Source organism: Homalodisca vitripennis, chromosome 3, assembly GCF_021130785.1.
Source record: "Homalodisca vitripennis isolate AUS2020 chromosome 3, UT_GWSS_2.1, whole genome shotgun sequence".
NCBI classification, from domain to species: domain Eukaryota; kingdom Metazoa; phylum Arthropoda; class Insecta; order Hemiptera; family Cicadellidae; genus Homalodisca; species Homalodisca vitripennis.
This window is the reverse complement of record NC_060209.1, coordinates 5,596,813-5,611,213: the sequence shown is the minus strand read 5'-3', so window position 1 is coordinate 5,611,213 and position 14,401 is coordinate 5,596,813. Positions and strand designations below refer to the sequence as shown.

General features: G+C 33.6%; 1 protein-coding gene across 2 annotated transcripts in view; it reads right to left on the bottom strand.

Moving 5' to 3' along the window:
• The window catches only part of LOC124356555 (glyoxylate reductase/hydroxypyruvate reductase-like), a 33,050-nt gene that overhangs the window by 11,178 nt on the left and 7,471 nt on the right, over positions 1-14,401 (bottom strand). Inside the window, exons 4-10 of one of the 2 annotated variants that reach the window (XM_046807623.1) lie at positions 13,173-13,309; positions 12,886-13,075; positions 11,708-11,874; positions 9,900-10,064; positions 7,775-7,900; positions 4,377-4,495; positions 3,791-3,826 (exon numbers count right to left, since the gene is read on the bottom strand). In XM_046807623.1, the coding sequence (XP_046663579.1) occupies positions 4,377-4,495; positions 7,775-7,900; positions 9,900-10,064; positions 11,708-11,874; positions 12,886-13,075; positions 13,173-13,309 (904 nt within the window). In that variant the 3' untranslated portion in view covers positions 3,791-3,826. The remainder of the gene's footprint in view (positions 1-3,790; positions 3,827-4,376; positions 4,496-7,774; positions 7,901-9,899; positions 10,065-11,707; positions 11,875-12,885; positions 13,076-13,172; positions 13,310-14,401) is intronic. The other variant, XM_046807622.1, reaches the window with a different exon arrangement.

The following is a 14,401-nucleotide window of genomic DNA, read 5'->3' as shown; positions in this document are numbered from 1 at the left end:
ACTGTATGTTTATTTATTCAATCGACCAGAGAAGTCACCCAAATCTCCATTCAACACTGTATGTTTATTTATTCAATCAACCAGAGAAGTCATACAAATCTCCATTCAACACTGTATTTTTATTTATTCAATCGAACAGAGAAGTCACCCAAATCTCCATTCAACACTGTATGTTTATTTATTCAATCGACCAGAGAAGTCACCCAAATCTCCATTCAACACTGTATGTTTATTTATTCAATCGACCAGAGAAGTCACACAAATCTCCATTCAACACTGTATGTTTATTTATTCAATCGACCAGAGAAGTCACCCAAATCTCCATTCAACACTGTATGTTTATTTATTCAATCGACCAGAGAAGTCATACAAATCTCCATTCAACACTGTATTTTTATTTATTCAATCGAACAGAGAAGTCACCCAAATATCCATTCAACACTGTATGTTTATTTATTCAATCGACCAGAGAAGTCACCCAAATCTCCATTCAACACTGTATGTTTTATTTATTCAATCGACCAGAGAAGTCACCCAAATCTCCATTCAACACTGTATGTTTATTTATTCAATCGACCAGAGAAGTCATACAAATCTCCATTCAACACTGTATTTTTATTTATTCAATCGAACAGAGAAGTCACCCAAATCTCCATTCAACACTGTATGTTTATTTATTCAATCGACCAGAGAAGTCACCCAAATCTCCATTCAACACTGTATGTTTATTTATTCAATCGACCAGAGAAGTCACACAAATCTCCATTCAACACTGTATGTTTATTTATTCAATCGACCAGAGAAGTCACCCAAATCTCCATTCAACACTGTATGTTTATTTATTCAATCGAACAGAGAAGTCACCCAAATCTCCATTCAACACTGTATGTTTATTTATTCAATCGACCAGAGAAGTCACCCAAATCTCCATTCAACACTGTATGTTTATTTATTCAATCGACCAGAGAAGTCACACAAATCTCTCCATTCAACACTGTATGTTTATTTATTCAATCGACCAGAGAAGTCACCCAAATCTCCATTCAACACTGTATGTTTATTTATTCAATCGACCAGAGAAGTCATACAAATCTCCATTCAACACTGTATTTTTATTTATTCAATCGAACAGAGAAGTCACCCAAATATCCATTCAACACTGTATGTTTATTTATTCAATCGAATAGAGAAGTCACCCAAATCTCCATTCAACACTGTATGTTTATTTATTTATTCAATCGACCAGAGAAGTCACCCAAATCTCCATTCAACACTGTATGTTTATTTATTCAATCGACCAGAGAAGTCATACAAATCTCCATTCAACACTGTATGTTTATTTATTCAATCGACCAGAGAAGTCACACAAATCTCCATTCAACACTGTATTTTTATTTATTCAATCGACCAGAGAAGTCACACAAATCTCCATTCAACACTGTATGTTTATTTATTCAATCGACCAGAGAAGTCACACAAATCTCCATTCAACACTGTATGTTTATTTATTCAATCGACCAGAGAAGTCATACAAATCTCCATTCAACACTGTATTTTTATTTATTCAATCGAACAGAGAAGTCACCCAAATCTCCATTCAACACTGTATGTTTATTTATTCAATCGACCAGAGAAGTCACCCAAATCTCCATTCAACACTGTATGTTTATTTATTCAATCGACCAGAGAAGTCACACAAATCTCCATTCAACACTGTATTTTTATTTATTCAATCGACCAGAGAAGTCACACAAATCTCCATTCAACACTGTATTTTTTTATTTATTCAATCGACCAGAGAAGTCACCCAAATATCCATTCAACACTGTATGTTTATTTATTCAATCGACCAGAGAAGTCACCCAAATCTCCATTCAACACTGTATGTTTATTTATTCAATCGACCAGAGAAGTCACCCAAATCTCCATTCAACACTGTATGTTTATTTATTCAATCGACCAGAGAAGTCATACAAATCTCCATTCAACACTGTATGTTTATTTATTCAATCGACCAGAGAAGTCATACAAATCTCCATTCAACACTGTATGTTTATTTATGTAATCAAACAGAGAAGTCACCCAAATCTCCATTTAACACTGTATTTTTATTTATTCATTTGGCCAGAGAAGTCAGCCAAATCTCCATTCAACATTGTAATTTTATTTATTCATTGGCCAGAGAAGTCACCCAAATCTCCAAACTCTTTCCAAAAAACTGTTTAATTTTCAACTCATAACAAAGAAGAATCAGGCAAACTCTTCTTAAAAAACTGTTTTTACTTTAACCATTCTAACAAAGAGAATCAGACAAACTCTTTCCAGAAAACTGTATTTATTCTTACTAAAGAGAGATAAATCTGCATCTCTTCTCTATCAATTGCTTACATATGGGGGCTAAAAATAATACTGCTCTATCAAATGGGGAAATCGTTTTTGCCAAAATTAAAAGCTACCCACACTGGCCAGAGACAATATAGGAGGTAATAGCGACTGACAAAGGAAAACTGCCCAAATATGAAGTATTATTTTTTGGAGACTACACAACAGCAACTATCAAAAATTCGGACATATACCCCTATCAAGAAAATAAGCAGATTTATGGAAAACCAAAAGATGACTACCCAAAAAACAAGTGTTTTAATGAGGCTTTAAAAGAACCTGAATCAGCTTTATCCAAAATCCAAAACACACCAGACAACCCTGATGTATCTTACCATGGTCTCCAATACAATCATATGAAGCCTCAATCAAGATCTTCCGCCAGCACTCCAAAATGCTTATACAACAGGCAAAATAGGCCAAATTCAATATAATCCTGGAAAGCACATTACCAGAGCTTGAAGAAAATGAAGTCCTCAAAGAAGAAAATAGTAAGCTGAAATTTAAATTAACTGAAATGGAAGCTAAAATGGAAGACTATGACAGAGAAGAAACCTACCTACGCAGGAGCAAAGTTATGGAACGCCCTCCCAGAACACCTTAGAAAGACTGAAGAACTGGTTACTGGAGCATCCGTTTTACCAACTGAAAGAATTTATGAATGGACTAATAACAATGAAAGTCTAACTTTTATATTAACTTGACAACATTTTCCATACTAGACTTCCATCACCCTTGTGGGAATGGGATAAGATAAATCATTATCTTATCTCTATGATAATGTACAACAGAATGTAAATAAATAAATAAATTATTAATGTATCATTAAATGACAAGATTTTCTAACAAAAAATTTATTATTTTGATATACTTTTAAACAATATAAATTGATCACATATAAAATTAAATACAAAAATTTAGCCACCAAGGTAGTTAAAAACATATGAAAATTTGGTTTCAATTATTTATTTCCTTTGTTTACCTTAACCTACAAGTACCTGATTATTTATTCTTTGAATCCAAAATGTAAATTGTACAAATAAAATCTACAAAAGTGTTATAAAGTTTATTATTGTTTATTTATGATTTTAGAGTTATAATTTAGATACAATCTGAACAATGGAAGAGAAATGTCTCCAACTTTTTAATAAATGTAATAAAGTTAAATCCCATTTAAAAGCCATGCTTATGTTTTTTTTCTTCTTTAAATATTTTTGTTAGTTAGGGGTTCTTATCATGGGTGAGACAATTAATAACTTTTCCTATCTCGAAACTCTAAGATATTTGCATGAGGATACAAGGAGGAAGATACTTAAGCTATGGCAAAGTGGGAGTAAGTTGTGCGTCATGGCATTCTTTTGTTTATTCACAATTATTTTACAAGAATGCCATGAATCTCCATACTCACCAAGCCTATGCAGCACAATTTGTCCTGTTTCAAAACCTGAAAGGGCATAATTAATAAAATTAAAGAAATATCAATGGAAGACTAAGAAACATTATAGATGATTATGCTTTTATGAATTATGTTAGAAACCAGCCCTAAAACTTTCAGATCGACAGATGTTCTAAAAATAACAAAAGTATAGAAGCAGTATGTAGTCTACACAAATAATTGCTTATAGTAGATAACGTTTCAGGTATAAAAATATTGAACCGCAATAAAAGTATTCATGCCAATAACAATACTATAGCAATATTATAATCCCAAATCTAATGCTTGGTGAAATATTACATCAGTAACTTATTCTATTTGATCTCATCATAAATCTCGTATTACGTCACAAACCATTAATAGGTTATAGGCAACGTTTAATAGATGACTTATTGATAACTCCAATAATGCAGCATTGACAGTTGATTATTCACTACAAATTCTTCCTGAACAAGGTCATTTATTTACAGTACGGTGCCTATACATTATTTTCACTCTGAAAACATGAAATAAACTATTTACAGGAGTATAATGGACATTTTTACACTACCTTACATACTTATAGAATTGGAGTGATGAGCTCTTGATCGTTGAGAGCGTTACAGATGTTCTCTGCTGCTAGCACGGCCATGGCTTCTCTTGCTCGGAAAGTAGCTCCAGAAATGTGAGGAGATAGCACTGTACATAATCAGTTCAGCATATCATCACCTTAACTCATTTGCTCAAACTTTGCAGCTTCTAGAAACTCTTATTTCATTTATAATAAATAATAAATCTGTTACACTTCCTGTAGTAGTACAGCAGTCCCTCAATAACCCGACACAATTCAGACCAGACATGTGTCGGATTAGTAAAAAGCCGAATTACTGGAGTTCAATTGAAAAACACGTTTAAATAACGTAATAGAATGTATTGTTACTCAACAAGTCAATTCTTACCATAAAGATGCACAATAAAGTCTTAAAATAAAAAGTTAGCACATGGCATAAATGTCATTCATTGGCCTGGAGCATTAACTTCAGCCTTATGCACAAGTGTTTTTTAGGTAAAAGCCTCCAAAAAGTCCACTTTCGTCTACCACGACCTGGTCCGTACCAAGTTTTAAATCACTGACAACTTTGAGAAAGTTTTGTTCATAAGGCTCAATTGCTGATTCATAAAAAATTGTAATGAAATGCAGATTCAAATATCAGATAATATTTCAAACCACAAATAAAGTCACAGTACCGTACAACCTCACTGTGCAACTATCATTAAATATACAGTACAACATTTATCAACTTAACACACTACAAATACTAACCATCATTAAATTATGAACGACACAATAAGCAAAAAAAATCACCAAAATATCTCACAAGCTTTCTCTGTTTACTCTGTTATATGTACACTATTCAAAAGCAGAAGAATAATGCTGTTAAATACACTGTCGATATGAACTTGACGACTATGATGACACCCTGCCTTTGTCTACTGGCCGGATTACTGAGGGACCAGACTGGCACAGGGCCGGACTATAGAGGGACTACCGAAACAACACAATTGTTCTAAGGTGTTACTTATTAATTTAAACTCATTAAGTAACTTTGATAGTATTAGGCCAATCTTTAGTACGAACTTAAGCATACACATCTTCATAATGAAGTTACCTCTTAACTTAATTCATTAAAATATTGATAAAAAAAATGTATTTTTGCTATAATTGTTCAGTGTTATACTTATTTCACAATAAAGTAACATCAAGAAATGATATCTGCTGTTTAGTTATTTGGGAACAACACAATCAACCACTCAAGAAGAAACCATTTTTGTTATTTCTTTTATAATCTATGAGCCGAGATCCAACTGCATTGTATAAGCACAAAATCTGGTTTTATTGAAATCGGTAGAGAGATTTACCCTAAACAAAAAGTTGATCGTCAGCTGCGCCAGTTTTGGTGGGGGTCAAAATTGGAGGATATCAAAAGGGTTAAAAACATAAAATAAAAATTTTTAACAAAAGATCATATTTTTCTTAGCTTGACACATATGTTGTCAAACATGTTAACAGGTGTTAAATCTGTTTCAGATAACCTTTAAGTGGTGACTTCCACCCTCTTTAGCTAGTTGTTTGTCTGTAATATAACTGTTATTTAGGTGACTAATACTCGGTTTTAAGTGTATCAAGCTAGAAAAAACATTATCTGAAAAGATTATCATTTCATATTTTTAAACGTTTTGACAGTTTAAAGTTTGTTATTGGCGTTGGCTTGAAATGTCAAACATTTGCCATCAGGACTTAATACTGTCCTGTTCCAACCTCAACCAAGGGGCTGATAATCAGTTCCTTTCGTGGGAAATATTCCCTATCGATTTATAGTGAAAATTGGTTCTGTCAGAGAGTTCTCAGCTCCTAGGAATGTTAGGACTCGTAGGAATGTAACCACACAAATAATACTGTCCTGTTCCAATCTCAACCAAGGGGCTGATAATCAGTTCCTTTCGTGGGATGTGGGAAATATTCCTCCATCGATTTATATAGTGAAAATTGGTTCTCAGCTCCTAGAATGTTAGGACTCATAGGAATGTAACCACACAAATAATACTGTCCTGTTCCAATCTCAACCAAGGGGCTGATAATCAGTTCCTTTCGTGGGAAATATTCCTCCATCGATTTATATAGTGAAAATTGGTTCTCAGCTCCTAGAATGTTAGGACTCATAGGAAAGTAACCACACAAATAATACTGTCCTGTTCCAATCTCAACCAAAGGGCTGATAATCAGTTCCTTTCGTGGGAAATATTCCTCCATCGATTTATATAGTGAAAATTGGTTCTCAGCTCCTAGAATGTTAGGACTCATAGGAATGTAACCACACAAATAATACTGTCCTGTTCCAACCTCAACCAAGCGGCTGATAGTCAGTTCCTTTCGTGAGAAAATATTCCTCCATCGATTTATATAGTGAAAATAGGTTCTCAGCTCCTAGGATGTTAGGACTCGTAGGAATGTAACCACACAAATAATACTGTCCTGTTCCAACCTCAACCAAGCGGCTGATAATCAGTTCCTTTCGTGGGAAATATTTCTCCATCGATTTATATAGTGAAAATTGGTTCTCAGCTCCTAGGATGTTAGGACTCGTAGGAATGTAACCACACAAATAATACTGTCCTGTTCCAACCTCAACCAAGCGGCTGATAATCAGTTCCTTTCGTGGGAAATATTTCTCCATCGATTTATATAGTGAAAATTGGTTCTCAGCTCCTAGAATGTTAGGACTCGTAGGAATGCAACCACACAAATAATACTGTCCTGTTCCAACCTCAACCAAGTGGCTGATAGTCAGTTCCTTTCGTGGGAAATATTCCTCCATCGATTTATACAGTGAAAATCGGTTCTCAGCTCCTAGAATATTAGGACTCATAGGAATGTAACCTCACAAATAATACTGTCCTGTTCCAACCTCAACCAAGCGGCTGATAGTCAGTTCCTTTCGTGAGAAATATTCCTCCATCGATTTATACAGTGAAAATCGGTTCTCAGCTCCTAGAATATTAGGACTCATAGGAATGTAACCACACAAATAATACTGTCCTGTTCCAACCTCAACCAAGCGGCTGATAGTCAGTTCCTTTCGTGGGAAATATTCCTCCATCGATTTATACAGTGAAAATTGGTTCTCAGCTCCTAGAATATTAGGACTCGTAAGAATATAACCACACAAATACAGTAAGGTATAGAATAAACTAGAAATAAAGAATGTATAATTTAGATAGATTTGTGTTGAAAAACAAGGACTATACTGGTTTATAAATACAAGTACAAATATTTTCTCATGGAAAGTTAGTATTTTTATTTAAACATACTAATAGTTAAAATAAAAATAAATCTTGAAAGCAACTCCACAGTACAAAACCCCTATGCGCAAATAACTATTATTTCCCTTCATTGATATTAATAGTTGTAAAACTTACCAACATTAGGCAGTTTGGTGAGAGGATGGTCAGGAGGCAAAGGTTCTGGAGTCATCACGTCCAGACCTGCACCTCCGATCATCTTGCTCTGGAGTGCAGTCACCAGGTCATCTTGGTTAATAACTTCTGTGTAGTTAAAGGTTTTATGTTAGCTTTTAAATAGAGTGAATATTTTTGCAAAGTTTCTAAGTATTAAAGTTTAATTTCATCTGATTCACAATTGTTGTTTAAGAATTGATTCTGTAGCTGAAAATTGAAACAAGTGAAATTCATGATTTAGTGCAGGTTAAAGTAAGACTTTTGTGATGTGTCCACTAATGCTCCCATTGATATTACAGCTCTTGTAGATGAAAGAAAATGGTATTTTTGTTCAAAGTAGTGAGTGACTTTGTAATAAAAATTAAATTTTAAAATCAATTTTGGCAGATGTCTAGGAATTTTTTTTTCTAAAATTTAGAATTACAGACTAGAACAATCAGATATCTTTTTCCATAATTCATAAAGAGGAAAAGGAAATTAAATCCAGAGTGAAGGTGGGAGAGGGCACCCTCCTATTGACCCGCATTATTCAAAGCTGGTCACTCCGCAAAGGACCCTAAAATTCCACATTTAATTATTTTGAGAATGTTGTGTCATAGCAACACTTCAAAAGAGATCATTTTTGAATTTGTTCTTCCCATAATTTTTGAAAACGAAACCTTTCTTCTGCACTTAAAATCACCCCCTTCCCCACCCAAAATTATAATATCCCAAAAAATTCTCAAAACTTTACTTAGGACTTTGTTTTACTAAAATCAAGTTTCTTGTATCAGAAAGCTTCTCAACGATTTATAAATGTTGTGGTTTTAATCATTTCAGAACTTTATAATTTTGTGTTGTCAGGATTTAAACCTTTCTAAACACAATTTCCAAATAAACTTTTGGACATGTGTTGATATTACAAAAGTCTTTTTGATCCCTTGAATATGTCCTGAAATTCCCTAAAATAAATTTTAAAACAAACTGTGTACAACCTGTGATTAGTTACCACAACTAATATAATCAAAGGTACAACAAAGTGGACTAGGTGGTTGGTTGACTAGCTGATACATAAATTTTACTTCCTACTTATTGAATGGCTTTTTAATAAAAATTATGACTGCCACTTCCATAAATACTGTGGTGCTAGAACATATTTAGACCACTTCAAATTTTCAAAGTTAAGAGCATGTATCTGTTCACATGTATTTTTTATGTTACAGGTACTAAAATGTATAGTATATTTGAACAGCTAAAGAAAATAACATTCTGGCTACCAAGTAGATGGCCACAGTGGCTAGGTCTGTTTGTAGGATATTGATTGTGATTGTGGTACAGTAGTGATATTGTGTCAGGGCCTTGTGTAGGCACAATTTGTGATGTGTTACATTAAAGCAGGTAATATAAGTAAAAGCACTTAAAACATTTTAAAACCTACTTGAGTAAAACTTTAAATAAATCGTGAATTTTAATAATGATAAATCCATAAAATATTTAAATGGTCCCAGTGCTATATCGAAGGTAACACACTGAGGTGGATTAAGCCAATAAACAGGAATACATTATTGGCTGTGTCAGATTTAAACTTACATAAGTGTTCTGAGAGCCAAGACTTGGAGCACAATGTCTAAGACTAAGACTGAATGATGAAAGTACAAGTGAGTAAAAAGCCGGAATTGGTCTACAAAGCAGACAACTGTCCGACCCATCATTTAAATGAATCCGTTTACAATTCTTCTATTCAGTATGCATAATTATCATAATTAAAACATGCATTTTAACAGTAGTTATCTAATTTTCCATTTATTTCAAATTTGAGGGAGATGGAACTTTTTTGGAGAAATGCCATTTCTCACAGTTTAAACAATCCACATCAAGTAGGGATTTGTAAAAAAAGTGTTGCTGTTTTTAACCGAAATATACTTAGCAGCCATATGTTTTAAATATTTAGCTTTGACATGATTTTCAATATTGACAATAATTATAACAATTCAATAGACTACATCATTTTATTACTAGCTTAGTGGTTACCTGCTAGTTTTCAATGACAATTGTTACTTTAGAAAATCAGCTAGTTAGCCACTAAATGTACTGTAAAAGGCATTACCTCCTCTTGCAACATTTACAATGATGCTTGTTGATTTCATCTTCTTAAACTTGTCCAAGTTGAGCAAGTTTTTAGTCTCAGGAGTGATGGGGACTGTGAGAAACACAAAGTCACTCTCCACAAGCAGTTGGTCCAAGGAAACGTACTTTGCTCCCAGATCAGCAGCTATAGACATGTTTTACTTAGTGTTATGAGGTGGGTACAAAATACAATTAGAGTACAAAATATTGTATAGCCAGGCACATCACAGACATTAATCGTTCATATTTTGCATTAGTACTGATTTTTCTCATATTTTGAACTTAATTAAAATGTTTGGAGAGTTTTGGAGACAGAGCTGTAGGGCTTGTAGTTGTATTTTGGGTATGTGTGTGTCTTGATATATAGACTGGAAATGCAGTGATAAAATTAGGGCAGTAAGAGGAGTTAATATAAGGTATAAATACAGATAATGATTATTCATATATAGATGAGCCGTTTTGAAAGTGGCCTGTTAAGTGAATAGTGCGGGGGGGGGGAGTGTGAAAGAGAGAGAGAGAGAGTGATGTGGAGAGGGAGAAGAAGCGCAGACTCACTTCCCTTTCCACATTCCTCACCAACCACTCCTCAGTCGCCACTATATCACTCAAGGGTATGTGTTACATAACAGTTGTTTTACAAACCCTAACAACTGCTGTTATCAATAAACATTTGTTAAAATACTTCTTAATTATACTAACATATTAAATAGATGCAATGGACTATTCTTAACATAAATAATAATATTTGTTATTACATAACAATGAGAATAACAAAACATAGCCTGTCCTCCAAAACACCAACACAGGGAAGCAAAGCACTTGGTTTCCACTTGTGTCTTGTAAAGGAAGTAGATCGAGCAGTGAAAGAGGGGGTGGCGGTAGGCGTGGTCGAGCTCCTGCTCCTCCCTTCCCCTGTGCGCAAGAAATCTTCGGTCTCTTTCAAAGCGGCTCATCTATAGTTATTTTTCTAATCAGTTAATATTCTTTCAAGTCAGAACAGAATTAACTCCTCGCACTAAATAGAATCAGTTGTGGAAGTCAGAGCACTGGCCATTCTTCCTTATCTAGAGATGCAGCTTGAGAATTCTTATGCATTTTTTTTTGTTTCCATACTGAGGAAAGAATATTGTTCACACAGAAAATGATATTACGTTAAATAAAAATAATTCAGCTTTTAAATCATAAAAAAATTTAATATGACTTAAACTTTGATTGTACTTATACCTAAATGATTTCTGCTTGGCTTCTGAAGTGCCAGGATATTCAGGATAGGTGAGGGGTCACAGTCTGCCAAGATCTCATGGTAAAGCCTCTATGAGGAGAAAGCAGGTAGCTATGACACCTTGGAGAAGGGGTAAAGTTTGTTCAGTTTCAGCCTCTAACGGTCAAACATGGTCTTCCTCATGGTTAGGCGACTCACCCACTTTAACCATCACTGTTCACAATAAACTAGACCTATCGAATACAAGTTATCTCTTTACACAAATATCTCAACATTTACACTTTGGAATTTTTTACACTTTGCAACCCATAAAGTTGCCCAGATGTAAATAACAGCATTGGCTTTTCTCTGTGCCCAATAAAGGTTCAACCAGCCAGAAATACTTCATCGTAGACTATCCTAATTCTTATCTGCCAATCAAAATAGTTACAGCAGATGGCCCATGAAGCTAGATTTTAGATAAAATTAAATTAAAAGGAAGCTGCTATTTCTCATGAAGACTAACCATCAGTCAGTAAGGTCAACAATAACTTTTCAAAACTGATTTTTAAATTAATTTAATTTACCTTCTGGACGCTGATGTCTAGTGTTGTAAAGTAACTTATTGATATCGAAAGTCCTGATCCTGCGAGCTATTTTAGAACCAATCGCACCCAAACCAACAATTCCAACTGTGCACCCTTCCAGTGCAGGACCACACATCCAAGCAGGGTGATTCACTATCCACTTGTCTCTAAAACATACAATATCAAAACTTGTCTGTGGCACATTGCATTTTATTTTTTAAGTTAACATAGATCTTTAATCACTCAAATTAAGTTTGTCACAATTGAGAGCATGTAACTGTAAAAGGTTTTATAGATGACAGCATAGTTAGATGAAGGCAACAATATTGTTAAGACAACACTGTGACCTGGCATTTAATACATTGACTTCTGTCATAGTGGTTTTGTTGTTCTGGAAATTGTTCTAGACTAGGGTCAGACCAATAGCCTTTCTCTTTATAAAAATATAAAATTATACAATAGCCTCTTTAATGCACAGTACTTTATGACTTCCTTTGGTTTTTCTAAAACTTTTGATGAATTAATATTGAAGTAAAACTTGGTTAGTATAATGGCACTTCTGATTATAATAATAATAATTATTATTATTATTGATTTGTGAGAGATTTATTACTATTACTTTGTGTTATTGATGAAATTTCTCTACAATACCACAAACAGGTTGTGCACAGACAATTCGAAAAAGTAATGCTAGAAGTGTATCAAATTACCATGTACAGTCACTCACAGGTGTCTATTTTACTATACAGTAAGTGTAAACATGATTAACGTGAATATTCACGTGGAACAGGCATTGTTAAGGATTTAAGTTTACATTAGTTCTGTATTTGTTATAAAAAGAGCACAAAAGTCACAAGATTTTGAGTTAAGAATCATTCTTCAAAAGGTCTATTACGTGACACAATGATATTTTTCAAACTGATCGAAAACAATTTAGAGTTTTGAGATCATTAGGCCAATTTTACTAATGACGACATATAATTTGAAAGCCCTTCTTCCTCTAAAGAGTTATAAAAAATTAAAAATATTTTCAATATAAAATGAGTATACAGGTTATATTAGACGATTAAATCTTGAGCTCCAGTGGACTCATTTTAATAATAGACCCTTCACTATACTGGTACAATAAAGGGATTCTCTTACTCACATTGCATACTGTATTTACATATAATACTTACCCAAGAATTGCATTGTGCCCTTGCAAGATGTTGCGTGATACGGCGAGTGCCAGGCCGATTGCCATGTCAGCCACAGCACAACTCAACACATTAGGAGTGTTACTCACTTTGATGTTGTGTTTCCTCAGCGTTTCCACATCTAAATGGTCATAACCTGCCCCCATACTGCCTACCACCTTCAGTTGTTTACCTGCACAGTCAGTCTTTTTGTGAACGTTCACAGAATAGTTCAAGAATTATATATTTAATAGTTCCAAATTTAATATTTAAAAAAAGTACATACATACCAGCAGCATGTATCATTTCTTCATCGACTCGTATGTGCCCATACCACAACACTGCATCTACGCCTCTGATGTCATTCAGTAGAGTTTCTCGAGTGGGGATGGGAGAACCTTTGGTTTCACTCAGTATCAGCTCATATCTAGCAAGAAAAGATTAGGGACATCCGAAAATATATAATATAATATATATATATATATATATATATATATATATATATATATATATATATATATTCAAATGAATCAAGTGGCTTAAATTTATCAAGAATTACCTTAAATGGTATAAAGACACATTTCTAACATCCATGGAGGGACTAATATTTTAGTCACCTTCCTCTACTGTTATGAAGAGAATCTTTATTAGGTTTTAGGCCATGATTGTCAATCAACATCATCAGGTACAGTGCATACGTGATAGTCACAATACAATCAGTGAGCAAAAGTAAAACAACAATTATTTTGTTTAGTGACCGATGCAATAGAAACATAACTTGACAAAAATAACATTGATAACACACACGAAATAAAATAATAAAATATAGGACTAATTTGAAATACATCAACTAACAACTACTTAAAAATATGAGTTAAAACTTTTTCAAAACAATAACAAGGCAAAGAATAACATAATATAAAGTTTTAAAATTAATAACAAGAAACAATATTTATTTCAACAAACATTAACAAATTAAAATATATTTTCAGTGTCGTTGCACATCAGGTACTCATTTACAGGATAAGAAGGATTTTTACTAACCGAAATCTTTTAAATCTTTTTTCTTCAACAAAATGAGCACTAGGTCCTAATTTATTAAAGTGTAACTGACATAGCATTTGAGTTAGACTGTGTTTTACTAAGTCTGATAAAATCTTTATTTATTAAAAGGCTACTTCTTGTGTTGAGAGCGAAGTTGACTCCTTAAAGCATAGCTACCAATATTAGACTTAACTTAAGTAATACATAAATCAATATAAAGGCTAAAAACAATGGGTATAAACTATTTGACAAACAGGGACCTACAACCGATTCTCTGATCAGAGTCAGAAAGGATTCTTACAGCCTCCTTTTGAATTATTAATACTCTATTTATCTCTGAACCATTTCCGTAAAGCTGCAAGCCATAGAGTAAAATACTATTGAAAAAAGCAAAGTAGGCATGTCTCATGTAGGGGTTGGAAACATTTTTCTTAAGGTGCCTCAGGAAAAAGACTACTCTACTTAGCCTTCCATA